This window comes from Falco biarmicus, chromosome 10 (genome assembly GCF_023638135.1).
Source record: "Falco biarmicus isolate bFalBia1 chromosome 10, bFalBia1.pri, whole genome shotgun sequence".
NCBI classification, from domain to species: Eukaryota; Metazoa; Chordata; class Aves; order Falconiformes; family Falconidae; genus Falco; species Falco biarmicus.
Genome location: NC_079297.1, coordinates 19,032,177 through 19,044,977, shown reverse-complemented (window position 1 = coordinate 19,044,977; position 12,801 = coordinate 19,032,177). Strand labels below are relative to the sequence as shown.

The 12,801-nt window shown below is 65.6% G+C and overlaps 2 protein-coding genes across 5 annotated transcripts; one reads left to right on the top strand and one right to left on the bottom strand.

Moving 5' to 3' along the window:
• The first annotated feature begins 855 nt into the window (after positions 1-855).
• LOC130155808 (pepsin A-like) lies at positions 856-3,680 on the top strand. The gene is made up of 9 exons (XM_056353520.1): positions 856-973; positions 1,252-1,399; positions 1,766-1,883; positions 2,104-2,222; positions 2,308-2,507; positions 2,727-2,843; positions 2,932-3,070; positions 3,234-3,326; positions 3,414-3,680. The coding sequence occupies exons 1-9, from the start codon at positions 918-920 to the stop codon at positions 3,561-3,563; spliced, it is 1,140 nt and encodes a 379-aa protein (XP_056209495.1). The 5' UTR covers positions 856-917; the 3' UTR covers positions 3,564-3,680.
• A 1,012-nt stretch (positions 3,681-4,692) lies between these two features.
• On the bottom strand, positions 4,693-11,451 carry VWCE (von Willebrand factor C and EGF domains). Of its 4 annotated transcripts, none has more exons than XM_056353487.1 (20): positions 11,156-11,448; positions 10,467-10,561; positions 10,298-10,387; positions 9,943-10,071; positions 9,739-9,855; positions 9,555-9,671; positions 9,214-9,342; positions 8,796-9,121; positions 8,629-8,722; positions 8,483-8,565; positions 8,209-8,296; positions 7,970-8,055; positions 7,695-7,812; positions 7,151-7,216; positions 6,842-6,938; positions 6,583-6,685; positions 6,308-6,398; positions 6,126-6,208; positions 5,778-5,868; positions 4,693-5,596 (listed from the first exon to the last, which is right to left on the bottom strand). In XM_056353487.1, exons 1-20 carry the CDS (start codon positions 11,263-11,265, stop codon positions 5,193-5,195), a joined length of 2,517 nt encoding a protein of 838 aa, XP_056209462.1. In that variant the 5' UTR covers positions 11,266-11,448; the 3' UTR covers positions 4,693-5,192. The 4 variants fall into 4 exon arrangements, 2 of the variants coding, with proteins under 2 accessions (XP_056209462.1, XP_056209460.1); XM_056353485.1 differs by having other exon boundaries at positions 6,583-6,665; positions 7,131-7,216; positions 11,156-11,447; XR_008824224.1 differs by lacking the exon at positions 4,693-5,596 and having other exon boundaries at positions 5,784-5,868; positions 6,308-6,502; positions 6,583-6,665; positions 7,131-7,216; positions 11,156-11,450.
• Between the last annotated feature and the right edge of the window lie 1,350 nt (positions 11,452-12,801).

The following is a 12,801-nucleotide window of genomic DNA, read 5'->3' as shown; positions in this document are numbered from 1 at the left end:
CTCAGGGCCAGGCTGGACGGGGCTGGGAGCAGCCTGGGCTGGCGGAAGGTGATTGGAACTAGATGATCCTTAAGGTCCCTTCCAACCCAAACCATTCTGTGATTCTATGATCTGTAACAGATGAAGCTGGTGAGGAACAACTGTGTTTTCCCATTGGATGTAGGTATAAGATTAAGCAAATTTACCCCGGTGTCGTTACCCAGCCCCTGGCACTGGTGTTTGGTGGAGCCCCTGGTGCAAACCTGTGTCTACCGCAGGGTTACGCCAGCCCAGTCGCATCCCGAAGCCGGGGCTCAGCTGCTACCCATGGGTGGGCACCTGAAGGCAGCCTGGGGTGCTCAGGGCAGCAGTGAGGGGCTGAGGAGGACCAGAGGACCCTGAAGAACTGGTGCTCCTGTGCCAGCTCCACCCTGACAAACCCCTGCAGACAGAAACTCTGCTCTATGCAGTGGGGCAAGGGACTGGGGGCTTGTATTGCAGCCCCAGCCAGCCAGAGCCGACTGGAAAATAAATGCTTTTATCTAATGGTACATGATTTACGCTGCGGTTCCTCAGCCGCAGAGGTGTTGTTGGTGCGTGCAATGCATGAGTGGTTAGATGGGGGGGAAATGCCCAGAAATGGCTGCAGCCAGCCCTGCGTCCCCCTCAGCAGCCCCCCTGGCCCCCAGCACCTCCCAGTCACAGTGTTTGACCCTAGCAAAGATGGAGAGCCCTCAGCTTGACCTTCCCCCCCCCGCCCCCAGCCCCCCCCAGCCATCTTGGTTAAGGGCATTGTGATAACAGCCCCCGGAGCCGTTTGCCTTTCTTATCGGGGCGCTGGCCAAACAACCCTGGCTGGGGATATAAGGAGCCAGGCTGGGACCGGTGGCATGCTCAGTGTGTCTCTCCACTTCAGCTGCTAGCTGCTAGTGGCCACCATGAAGCTGCTCCTGCTCTTCGCCTTGGTGGCCCTGTCCCAGTGCCATGTCCATAGGTGAGCACCAGGGGCTTGGGATGCCCACGCAGCCACCGCGGTCCCGTGGACTCCTGGCACCCATACCGGGGAAGGTGTGAGGGGCAGCGTGCAGCAGGGATGGGGGGACAGCCGGCAGCACCCCCAGCTATTGCTGTGGCCCAGGCTCCCCACAGCGAGGATGGACCCCCGCTCCCACAGGAGGGGATGAGGGCGAGCACACAGCGGGGGTACCTGCAGCCCCCCGAGGCACATCCCTGCCTGGCTCCTGGTGACGGATCGGCTCCCCTTTCCCCCAGGGTCTCTCTGAAGAAGATGAAGTCCCTGCGGCAGTCCCTGAAGGAACATGGCTTGCTGGACCGCTACCTGAAGCAGCACCCCTACAACCTGGCCACCAAGTACTTCCCCAGCGACACCTCCGCCGAGCCCCTGCAGAACTACATGGACGTGAGCATGGCAGGATGGAGGGGCTGGCACCAGCAGGGCCCCTTCCCCATTTCCCCTAACCCCTTACCCGTCCTGCTAGCCCCTTACCTGTCCCTCTAACCATTCACCAATTCCCCTAGCCCATTACCCAATCTCACTAGCCCCTTACCGATCCTTCCAATACCTTACCCAGTCCCTTAACCCCTCATCCATCCCACTAGCCCCTTACCCAGTCCGCTAACCCATTAACTCATTCCACTAGCCCCTTACCCATTCCCCTAACCTGTTGCCCATCCCATTAGCCCCTTACCTGTCCCACTAGCCCATTACCCATCCTGCTAGCCCCTTACCCATCCCACTAATCCCTTACCCATCGCTCTTTGACAGAATGAGTACTACGGCACCATCTCCATCGGTACTCCAGGCCAAGAGTTCACCGTTATCTTTGACACTGGCTCCTCCAACCTGTGGGTGCCCTCGGTGTACTGCTCCAGCATGGCGTGCAGTAGGTGTCCGGCAGCTGCTGGGCAAGGGCTGAAGGCAGGGGAAGCCCCAGGCTTGGCCAGCCCCCTGCCCTGCCTGGCTCTGGGATCCCCTGGGAAGACTGGGAGCCAAGGATGGCTCTGCCCTGCCTCTCCCAAAGGATGTTTGGGGAGGCACTGGAGCGGCAGCCTTGGTCCCTGAGGGCAGGATGGACTGTGACAGTCTCTCTCCCGTACCTACAGGCAACCACAACCGCTTCAACCCAGCGGAGTCCTCCACCTACGTCGGCACCAATGAAAGCGTCGACATCGTCTATGGCACTGGCAGCATGACTGGCGTCCTGGGCTATGACACCGTCACCGTAAGGCGGGGTGCATCCCATGGGAGTGGGAACACTGGTGCGCCACCTGCCCAAACCAAGCCCCTCTCCCTCTCTCCCTGACCAGGTTGCAAGCATTGAGGTTGTCAACCAGATCTTCGGGCTGACTGAGACCGAGCCAGGAGATTTCTTCTACTACAGCCCCTTCGATGGTATCCTGGGTCTGGCTTTCCCAAGCATCGCCTCCTCCGGGGCCACCCCCGTCTTTGACAACATGATGAGCGAAGGCCTGGTGGCCAAGGACCTCTTCTCTGTCTACCTCAGCAGGTAAGCCCTGACTGGAGCTGCCCAGCCCTTGCCGAGGGTTTTCGCCGATTTCCCTCCCACCGGGGCTGGCTCCGGCACTGTTCCCCGGTAGCATGACACCTTGTGGCTCTCGGGGGACACAGCTCACGGGCACCGATGGAGAAGGGTGGCAGCAAATCCCCCTCAGCGACGGTGCTGCTAGTGGGATGGGACCCCCACCTGACAGCTCCCCCCTTGCAGGGATGGGCAGAGCGGCAGCTTCGTCCTCTTCGGCGCCATTGACCCCTACTACACCACCAACGGCATCAGCTGGATCCCCCTCTCCGCTGAAACCTACTGGCAGATCACCATGGACAGGTAGTCCCGCCACAGCCCCCCGGCTTGGTAGCTCCCTTTGCCCCCTTATCCTGCACCCGGGAGGCTCACCCTGTACCCCTCCCCCCAGTGTCTCCATCGGCGGGGAGACCGCTGCCTGCCCCTCTGGCTGCCAGGCCATCGTGGACACGGGCACCTCGCTGCTGGCCGTGCCCTCCACAGCCCTCAACAACATCCTTAGCGTCCTCGGTGCCAGCTCCAACGGCGAGGTGAGGACCCAGGGGAGCGTGCAGGGCTTTGGGGACCTTTGGGGCTCTGCGGGGTGCCCAGCCGGACCCTGGGGCTGCTGCATGGTGCACTGTCGCTGCCCGGCACATGTAGTCCCTCCTGGGGTGGCCGCTGACCCCCACCTGTCACTGTGTCCCCCTCCAGGTCAGCTGCAGCGCTGTCAGCAGTCTGCCCGACATCGTCTTCAACATCAACGGCGAAGCCTTCCCTGTGCCAGCCAGCGCCTACGTGATACAGGTGAGCATCCCACTGGGGAGGGGACTGGGGGGGCTCGGGGGAAGTCCGGCAGCTGGTAACCACTGTCCACCATGTCTTCGGTCACAGAGCGAGGGGACCTGCATCCTCGGTTTACAAGGCATGAATCTTCCCTCCCAATCGGGTGAGCTCTGGATCCTGGGGGATGTCTTCATCCGCGAGTACTATGTCATCTTCAACAGGGCCAACAACATGGTGGGGCTGTCCCCCCTGTCCTGAGCACGCCTCCATCTTGGGGACAGGGACAGGCTGCCCTAGCGTCCCCAGCTTGGTGGCTGGCAGGGCTGACCTTTGCCCCGCGCTCGCATCCCCTTTTGCCATGACCACTGAGTCCAATAAAACCGTAGAAAAGCCCCGCTGTGCCGTGTCTCTCTGGGGAGGGCTGGCTGGGCTACCCTGGTGCTGCCACTGTGTCTTTGGGCACGCACACCGGTGGGTGGGTGGGTGGGTGGGCAGGTGGGGTGCCAGCCTCACCCCACAGGCAGAGGCACCCCCTGCCTGCACCCTGGTGATGCCCTGGGCCTCATGGCTGCGCAGACACCCCCGATGCCTGGGCAGACCTGGGGCTGGAGGTGGCCATGGCCACTAAGAGCCACAACTGCCCAGGGCAGAGCCGTGCCACCAACCAGACACCTGGGCAGGCTTTACTGGGGTGCCCAGCGCTCCTCATAGTGGCTGGGGCATGGCTCCATGCAGCCCCACGGAAAGGCGGGCGCCTAGGGGCACTGCCTTCCCTCCCCACCACACCAGGGGCCTGCCATGAGGTGGCTGTGGCTGCTGGGGCTGGTGGTGGCTGAGCGGGATGGGGAAGGTGGGGGGGGACCACAAGGGACTAGGGGGGGAGCACAGCTGCGGCTCTGCCCCTCCCAGCATCTGATACCCGCTTTTGGGGCCGGGGGACAGTGCCTGCTGCGGTGCCAGGTCCCATCCTGGTGCTGGGAGTGCTTTGTGCTGCTAAGCACCATCTCTCCTTGCAGGGCACCACCTGGCTAAACCTGTGTGATACCCCTGGGAGACACAGACCTCTCTTTTCAGCATCTCCCTGCACAGAGCCCTTTTGCAGGGGCAGCACCAGCCTCAGCACCTCGGAAACATTCCTCAGGACCAAGCACTTTGCTCGGGTCAAGCCCCTGGAAAGTCTCAGCAAACCCCTCACCCCAGCCATGCTCCTGTCACTGGGGCAGGACATGTCCCTCCCGTACCCAAACCCTGCTCAGGGGGGCTGAACACCTCTGGCATTGCCCTTGTCATCCTGGGGGGCTACTCACCCCAAAGCCCCCCCAAGGGAAAGCCCCGTGGCTGGGTTCAGTGTGTGGGTGGGTGCAAACAGGAGTATTGAGACGGGGCATAAATACCAGGGTGACTTTATTGGTGGCAGGGAGGGCAGCTCGCCCCCTCCCCATGCCAGGAGTAGCACCCACCCCAGGGTGGTGCAGCTGGGGGCTGGCTCGGGGCACCCCAGCCCGGCCAGGAGCATCTCCCAGCCCCACATCCTGCAGCCAGAGAGCCAGGGAGGTGGGGGACGGGGGGGAGCAACTGGTTGTGCCCCATAGTCCTACCTCATTGGGGTGGTGAGGGGCTTGGGAACCCCCCCATCCTGGGGCAGATGGGGATTGTGCAGCCTCTGCCCGAGAGAGGCAGCACTCGTGGGAGTGGGGATGCACCCATGGGAGCAGGGATGCTGTTGCCCACCCTGTCTGCTTGGCGCCCCCTCCCCAGCCACCCACCATCCCGGGGGCCTGGTGGGCCAGGCCTGCTGGTCCTGCAGACCCCCTCCTCCTCTATCCTACTCCTCCTCTTCATCCTCCTCCTGCTCATACCATGCCGGGCACACATGGCACCTGGGCCCTAAGGAGCCACATGGCCACCGGGGCTGTCCCCACTGGCTGGTGGTGCGGCAGAGGGGTCTGTGTCCCCAGGGAGTCCCCGAGCTTTGGAGCTCAAGCTGGGGCTGCCTGTGGGAGCTGGGGGGGCTGCAGTCTCAGAGGGGGTGGTGGGCGGCAGAGTGACTGCCGATGGGTTCCCAGAGGGGCTCAGTGTGCTTGGAGGGGGCTCGCCAGCCCCTGTGCTCCCCAGAGAGGGGCCGTAAGGGGCTGTGTTGCGGAGCAGGAGCTGGGCCAGGCGGTGGCGGGGGGGCTGGGTTGATGCAGGGGGGCTGGGTTGATGTGGGGTGCCAGCGGGCGAGTCCTGGTGGGTTGGGGACAGGGATGGGGACGGGTCGCTGCTCTGCAGTGGGAGCCGAGCATCTGTGGCTAACAGAGAGATACCTGTGGTTAGCACCTGCCTCTCCCTCCGGGGCCCTCCAGCCTGTGCGGGGGGCACCCAACCACCCTGGGGTGCCGCAGCACGGCCATGTCCCACAGGACTGGGGGGTCCCAAGCCAGACCCTGCCACCCTGCCACCGGCATCTCGGAGCCCGGGCATCCCCATTACCTTGGCAGGGCGGGCAGCAGGCGGCGGGCAGCGCGGCGGGCTCTGCGCAGGAGCGGGGACACAGCCTCTTCTCGCAGCTCACCTCCCCGAGCTGGCAGCGAGGGGCGAAGGTGGGGGTCAGCCATCCCCACCCTCCCCTCTGCTACCAGCATGGGCACCCCATGGCACGGGCATGGGCACCCCATGGGCACCCTGTGGGCATGGGCACCACATGGACACCCTGTGGGCACCCTGTGGGCTCGGGCACCCTGTGGGGCACCCCATGGACGTGGGGAACCCCATGGGCATGGGCACCACGTGGACACAGGCACCCTGTGGGCATGGGCACCCCACAGACACCCCGCTCACCTGGCAGGTACAGCGGGTGCAGGGCTGTCCCTCGGGGGTGAAGGTCTGGCCGTTCACCACCTTTCTACCCTGGTAGTTGCAGTCTGGGGAGAGTGAGGCAGTGCTCAGCGCATGGTGGGGGGCTCACCAGGCAGGGGGATGGGGACCCCTGCTCCCCGCCCCACCCTGTTCCAGGCTCCTACCATTACAGACGGGGCAGCACTCGCCCTCGGGGTGGAAGGGGTAGGTGCAGAAGATGGCACAGTCCATGGGCGAGCAGGCCACCGAGCCCAGCTGCGAGAGACGGGAGAGATGCACGAGGGCTGGGTGTTAGCACCCGCTGGGCTGGGCTGGGCTGGGGGAAAAGGGGCAGCCCCGAAATGCCCGGGAGCTTTTTCCTGCAACGGAGGAAAAAACTGGGGCTCAGCCCACGGGGCAGGAGCCAAAAACATCTCGCGGTCCCCGGCACAGCCCTCACCAGGCAAATACAGCTGAGACAAGGATCCAGGACGGAGGGGAAGGTCTCATTGTTGTAGAAGATCCTTCCCATGTAGGTACAGCCTGCAGAGAGGAGAGGGGCACTTGTGGTGCCCAGGTGGCTCTGGGACCCCCGGGAGACCTCTCTGCTTAAGCCCAGCCTTGCTGGGTCTGGTCCTGCCTCAGGCTGTGGGCAGGGGACACAGAGGGGCCGCAGTGGAGACAGCACCCCTCCAACAAGCACCCACGGCCCCCCTCACCTGCCGAGCAGTCGGGGCAGCACTGCCCAGGGATGCGGATGGGGTAGGGACAGGTCTCCACGCAGTCTGTCCGCTTGCAGCTGACCGAGCCGTCTGCCTGCAGGGGAGAAGCACTTGCCAGAGACCGTGGGCTGCCCAGCACCGCAGGGTTTAAAGCCCACGAAGCCGGGGAGCTGCTGGGGACCACGGCCACGAGCAGCCTGGCATCCCAAGGGAAGGAGGGGAACAGGAGCCGTGCGCCGGGGCAGGGGCAGGTAGGAGGAGTGAAGCAGAGCAGGTTCTCATTCACCTGGCAGATGCATAACTCACAGGGATCGCCCGGAGACCAGATCTGTCCGATGGGAAATTCCACCCCGTTGTCATCCACGAAGCAACCTGGGGGAGTACATGGCGGGGGATGTGGGCACCCCCAGCCCATCTGCCTCCCGGTGTGTGTGCGCTGCTGGACGCTTGTGCAGTGCCCATCCTCTGCCCACTCCCCACCTCCAAACCCCATGGCTGTGTAGCCCCCCGTGCCCTGCCAGGCCCTGTGCACCCCCACATCCACCTCCCCCACTTTCTTCTGCCCTCCCTGTCCCTGGCTGTCCCCCACATCCCACCCTCCCTGTGCACAGACATTCCCAACCTCCCACCCTCCCTGTCACCAAGTGCCCCCCACATCCCACCCTCCCCACATGTCCCCTACATCCTGTCCTCGCTGTCCCCCCCACCCCACTCCTCCTGTCCCCAGGCATCCCCCACATCCCACCCTCCCCATCAACAAGTGTTCCCCACATCCCATCTCCCCTGTCCCCAGCTGTCCCGCTGCAATCCCACCCTGCCTGTCCCCAGGTGCCCCTCAGCGAGGGCTCACCGGCGGGGGCCGGGGGGTCCCGGCAGGTGAAGCAGCATTGCCCAGGGCCCAGGTGCCGCTGGTGCTGTGGGCAGTCCAGCACGGGGCAGGGGGCAAAGGAGCACTCCACCTCGCCACCCTGGGGACATGGGGACAAGTCATCCAGCTGGGCCCAGCCCTGTGCTTACCCATCCCGCCTCAGCCCTGAGCAAAGGCTGGATCCCCCCAGCAGGATGGTGTGGGGAATCCTCGGGGACCTCCAGCCCCAGGGTCCCCCCAGCCCCGCCGGGACCCACCCGGCAGACGCAGGTGGTGCAGTCATCCCCATCCAGGCTGAACCGGGCACCGTGAGCGTACGTGCGGCCCCGAAAACTGCACTTTGCTGGGGAGGAGAGAGGCAGCAGGGCCAGGACTGGGGTCAGGGAGTGAAGCATGGCTTCTGCTGAACCCCCACCCCAAACCTCCATCCCCAGGAGAGCCCTGGGCTCCCCCTGCCCCACACGCCTCAAGGGTTGGGGGTCCTGGGGGGACCCACCGGGCTGGCAGGAGCAGCAGTCGGCTGGTGAGGTGCTGGGGCAGGAGCCCGGGGGGCACTCGGGGGAGATACAGGAGATGTTGCCAGCCTGCAGAGGAGAGCGTGAGGCTGTCACGGGGCAGCCAAGGGGCAACGTGCCCCTTCCCCGCCATGGGGGGACAGCGCCAGGACATCACCTGCCACAGCGCATCCCTCTCCATTGCCCTGGAGGCACATGGCTGAGGGGGGATGCAGGGGGATGCTCCCATCCCCATCCCAGCCGTCCAGGGCTTACCAGGCAGACGCAGACAGTGCAGTTCCCATCGGATGGGGAGAAGACGTCGCCCTCGGCCCGGGCCACCCCCTCGTGCAGGCAGCCTGCAAGGCAGGCGGGTCAGGGGGGGCCGCCCCAGGCAGTGGGCTGGAGGGGCCAGGGCTCACCTGTGCAGCTGGGGCAGCAGCCCCCCGCTGGAGCGGGCAGCGGGTGGGAGCAGGTCACAGGGCAGCTCACAGCCTCACAGAGCACTTGTCCCCCCTGCAAGGGACATGCCAGCTCAGCCCAGTGGCTGGTGTGGTGGGGAGAGGGGTGGGGAGGAGGGGGGGCTTACCTGGCAGGCACAGCTCCGACACCCCGGCTCTGTCCAGCGAGCGCCAAGCTCCCAGGTGGCCCCGCGGTACCAGCAGCGAGGGGCTGATGGGGAGGAGGTACCGGAGGCTCCCATGGCACGCGGGGATGCCTCGGTGGCCAGGGATGCTGGGGCAGGAGAAGGTGAAGGGAGTTGGGTCCCAGGAGCTGCGGCAGGGAGGTGAGGCGAGGGGGAGCCCCTGGGGACCAGGAGCGATCCCCCTGAGCCGGGAGGGAGCAGGACGAGGGTGGGTGGATGCTGCAGGGACTGCAGGATGGGCGATGGGGCCAGGATGGATTTGGGATAGCCTAGGAAGAAAGGAACAGACATGACTTCGGTTAGCAGGGAGCTGGGAGCATCCTGCTCTGCTCCCCTGCCCTGGTCCAGAGGAGAGGGATACCTTCACAGGAGACCCTGTCACCACTGAGCCGGTACCCAGGGCGGCAGGAGCAGAGATAGCTGCCCAGGGTGTTGTGGCAGGTGTGCTGGCAGGCTCGGCGCTCTCCTGGCCACCGGCATTCGTTGACATCTGGGGGACAAGGGGACTTGCCAGTGCCCAGGCAGGAGGTGCTGCGCCCCGGGAAATGGCTCAGGAGGGAGCTCGGAGCACCGAGCTGTCCCCTGAATCTTTGCCCTTGTAAGGATGAGGACAAGGTGACAGCACCGTGCCAATGGGCTCAATGGCCACCTCGGTCCCCTGGGCTTCGTGGCACAGGAAGAGGGGGCCGGTGTGGCGCTCACCCACGCAGGAGTGCCGGTTCCCGTGGAGGTGGTAGCCAGGCCGGCAGGAGCAGCGGTAGCTGCCGATGCTGTTCTTGCAGCGGTGCTGGCACGGTGTGGCCAGGCACTCGTCCGTATCTGGGGGGCAGAGGCTGAGGGTCAGCAGCCCCGGCTGACCCCCGCGTGCCCCCTGGCCCCCACGCACCCTGGCAGCTGTGGCGGTCGGCAGAGAGCTGCATGCCAGGGCCACACTCGCAGACAAAGCCACCCTCGGTGTTGACGCAGAGACCCTCGCAAGCAGCGCTCAGGCACTCATTGATGTCTGGGAACAAGAGGGCAGAGCTGGAGATGGGGGCGCCGCCACCACCGGCACCCCTTGTCCCTCCGGGACCTCCCCATCCCGGCTCACCGGTGCAGCGGACGCCGTTAGCCGTCTCCACCATGGAGAAGCCGAGGGGGCAGACACGGGCCACCTCCTGGCACCCACCATGGTTACAGGAGAGGTCACAGCCGTACTCCCCACACGTCCCCGTCGGCTCTGAAACAGGGACAGGGAGACCACAGGGCACCAATGCCACCCCAGCCCAGCACTGTGGCACCCACTCCCCAGATCCCGCAGGGACTGCCCTGGGAGCAACCCTACCCCTGCCAGACACAGGGACTGCACTGGGGGATGCTGCAGGGAAAGGTGACAAGGAGCAATGTGCCCTGCCAGGAGAACGCAGGGATCTGGGGCTTTGGCACGACTGGGAGCAGACGGGTACCTGGGCAGGTGATGCCCTGTTCTCCATCCGGACATGAGCAGAGGTTGGGGGCGATGCACAAGCCGCTGCCACAGCCGAAGGAGCAGAGCGCTGCGGGGAGCAGGGACAGGCAGCAGTCAGGAAGGCAGGGACCCCCATCCGACCCCGTGCCCCCACAGCCCATACTCACGCAGGGTGCACTGCCCGCTGCCCGGGGACAGCATCCACCCGGGACAACATCCGCTGCCGAAGCCCGAGAAGCAGACGTGGGGCCCCACGCGGCGCCTGCAGGATGGTGGACAGACCAGAGGCTGAGGCCACCCTGCCCCGAGCCCCCAGGGCAGAGAGCAAAGGTCCCGGGGGAGCTCCTCCAGCCAGCGGGAAGCCCTCTGCCCCGGGAACGCGGGGCCAGAGGACACACAGGAGCAGTCACTGCGTGCCCATGGCCACCCTGTCCCAGGCAGCAAAGCATGGCATGGAGCAGGGGTGGGGGAGTGAACTGGGGGGCAAACCAGGGTGCAGTAGGACCCCAGTGCCAGGTGGGACAGAGGAAGGGGACTGTGCCCCGGCCAGCCCCAACACCCCAGCACGTGGTGACAGGGAGAAACATCCCCCAGCAGGACACAGGGAGCAGGATACAGGGAGAAGGTTAGGGATGCGGGGAGCAGGACCCCTGCGAGGGTCACGTTCCCCTGGTCCCAGCCACCCCCAGGCAGAGGGAGGGGTGCATGGGGTGCCAGCCCCTCTGGCTGGAACTGGAGGCATGGCCGGAGCCCCGAAGGCAGCCGAGAGGATGGATGGCCGGAGCTGGGCACGGCACGCTACCATCCCCAGGTGTAGCTGAGAGAGGGAGAAGGAAAAGAGGGGGGACCCGGCTACCTCTCCACGGCAAAGCTGGCTGGCTTCTTCCTCCCGGGGTACACCCTGCCCTGGCTGCCCGGGAAGAACAGGGACACACAGGCAGCCTGGAAGAACAGCTCGACCAACATGACAGGCGGCTGCGGCCGGCGGCACGCTCCCAGTGCCTGCCTTCCTGCCTGCCTTCCTCCTGCCTCGGCGGCACGGGCGCCTACCGCATGCTGGCCCTTGGCCCTGCTCCTCCTCCCGCCCGCCGGGCCGGGAACAATGCGGGGGGTGGGGGGAGGCGAGAGCGGGGAGCGCTGCAGGGGGGAAAACCATCGGCACCCAGCCCTCCACCCACCCACCCACCCACCCCGGCGCGGGGGGACACGTGGGCCTGGGGATGCTCGCCCCAAGGCTGGCTTGCTTGGCCAGGGTGAGCGGCTCCATCCCAGCCGTCAGCGTGGTGGCGACAGGGCAGGGAAGGGGGTCCCCAAGGCGGTGGGAAGCAGCAGCGAAAGCGTCCCCCCTTCTTTCCTTTCCCACATCTGGCAAAGCTCCGGCATGGCCTCTCCCCACCCCTCCTCCTCCTCCTGGCGGCACTGGGCTGCCTTCCCAGCCCTGCACAGGGACCCACCAAAGAGGAGCACGCAGCAGATAAAGGGGCCAAAGTGGAGCCGGGGCAGTGGGGTGCGCCCAGCCGGGAGAGGGGTGCAGGATGCTGCGGGACACCCACGCAGCAGTGTCACCCCGCTCTGAGGCTCAGGGTCACCCCCCAGCCAAACCCCCCGCCCAGCCCCGCAGCACTGCCCGGGCGAGGGGCTGAAGCGAAGGTCGCAGGCAGGTAAATGATTTATAGCAGGGAGCAAAGGGCTCCGGCCACCGCTTTGCGCAGAGGCACGGTCAATACCCGCAGCCTCACCGCAGGGGGACAGACCTGCTGCCTCCAGCTCCCCAGCCAGTGTGGATTTCCCCCAAAACTCCATTCCTGCCCAAGGGTTGGGGTCACCCAGCCCAGCCCCAGCACCACCCTCCCCCTACATGCTTAGAAATTACAATTACAGGGTGCTGGGTGCGGGGCACACACCAGTTCTAGGGGTGCAGGACCCCCAGTGCAGCCGCAGCTCAAGGGGAGCAAGGAAACCCCTGCCCTTGGGGGATGCAACCCCGGCCCCCGGCTCGGGCAGGCAGCTGCGCAAACACGGCTGGAGCGTGGCCAGCAGCACGGGATCAACACCCGGCCCTGCCCCGGCCAGCAGTGCTTCTAACCCGGCCGGGGAGGCTTGTTTGCAACAGGAAAAAAAAAACCAAAACTGGCCGAGAAAGGGGAGGCTGCCAGCATCGCGTCAGCACCAGCATCCCCAGTTTGGGTGGGGAAGGATGGTGCATGCAGGAGCGGCACGGAGCCAGGCCTGCCAGCCTCCACAGGCTGGTGTGCACCCCAGGACCCCCCAGTTTAGTGAGGAGGCTGAGGAAGCAAGGGGCGCCGGGCAGGCAAGGGCAGAGCCCAACCACCCCAGCTCATACAAACGCCACCTGCTCGAGCACATGCTCCAGACCTTTCGCCGAGGGTCACAGCCGGCTTCCCCCCGTCCTGCACCTCTGGGCAGGGACATGCCCAAAGAGCTTCCTCCCGGTGACCTCCTCAAGGAAACCAGGGCTGCCCAGCTGTTCAGAGATGTCCG